The sequence below is a fragment of the Wasmannia auropunctata genome, unplaced genomic scaffold (assembly GCF_000956235.1).
Source record: "Wasmannia auropunctata unplaced genomic scaffold, wasmannia.A_1.0 LD281151.1, whole genome shotgun sequence".
In the NCBI taxonomy this organism is placed as follows: Eukaryota; Metazoa; Arthropoda; class Insecta; order Hymenoptera; family Formicidae; genus Wasmannia; species Wasmannia auropunctata.
Window position 1 is genome coordinate 1 of NW_012081739.1, and position 895 is coordinate 895.

Here is an 895-nt window from a genome sequence, read left to right on the forward strand (position 1 = left end):
AAAGTTTATAAAGCAATTCGGAAAACCATAAAAATTTTTAACAATTTAATCGATGATGCACTAACCTTGGCTAATGAAGCGTTTACAATTAATATTTGAATGTCTACAACGTTCCTTATAGTGAATTGATTGGATTCAGAAGATGGCATGGTTACAGTAACCCAGTCCAACTGTGATTCGCTAATAATCGGATCGCCCAGTTTCGTTCTTGCCAATACTCGAATATCGTATTGTGCTCCAGGTTTCAGGCCTGCATCCGTAATACATGATTATACATGGCTATTGCTTTCGTAAAGCTCAGAGAAAAAAAGAGTAGATAAAAATCATACCAGGAAGTATGTGATATTCTGTAGATGCCGGTATATACTCCACCCTTCTAGAGGAACTCTGGTGAGGTTTCCACAATAGCTTATAGTCCACTATGACGCCGCGAGATTCCTTACTACTCAAGGGCTCCCACGATATATTTAGTTTTGTACTACTGATTATGTCCACATTTATTTTTGGTGTGCCTTTAGGAACTGGAAACAAAATCATCATCTCGAGTTAAGCAAAGTTATACATATTTTGTTACCACATAAAGTTAATAAAAATAAAGACAGAAATATGTACCACTTGGAGCGGTGGAACACACAATGGTAGCCGATTGATCGCTGGCAGCATAATTATTCCACACTCGTACGTAAAACGAGTAATTTGTATATGGTTCAAGAAGTTTTGTTATTTCTACAGACGTAGAATTCCCTGGTTCTGGCGGCGAAATTTCTTCCTTACCACCTTCTGTTAACAGAGATGATATATGTATATCAAACGTTGTATCCCATAGAAATTGAAATCGGAACAAGCGAGAACTATCGCCAGAAGTATCGAAAATTATAGATCGGAAGAGCACACG

At 37.5% G+C, this 895-nt stretch overlaps 1 protein-coding gene across 1 annotated transcript; it reads right to left on the reverse strand.

The window, feature by feature from the left end:
* Positions 1 to 65: 65 nt before the first annotated feature.
* Positions 66 to 851, reverse strand: LOC105461674 (protogenin-like; the record flags this gene model as incomplete). Its single annotated transcript, XM_011708178.1, has 3 exons — positions 66 to 250; positions 330 to 521; positions 613 to 851. Coding segments are annotated over 3 exons (616 nt in total), but the record flags the coding sequence as incomplete, so codon positions are not given.
* Between the last annotated feature and the right edge of the window lie 44 nt (positions 852 to 895).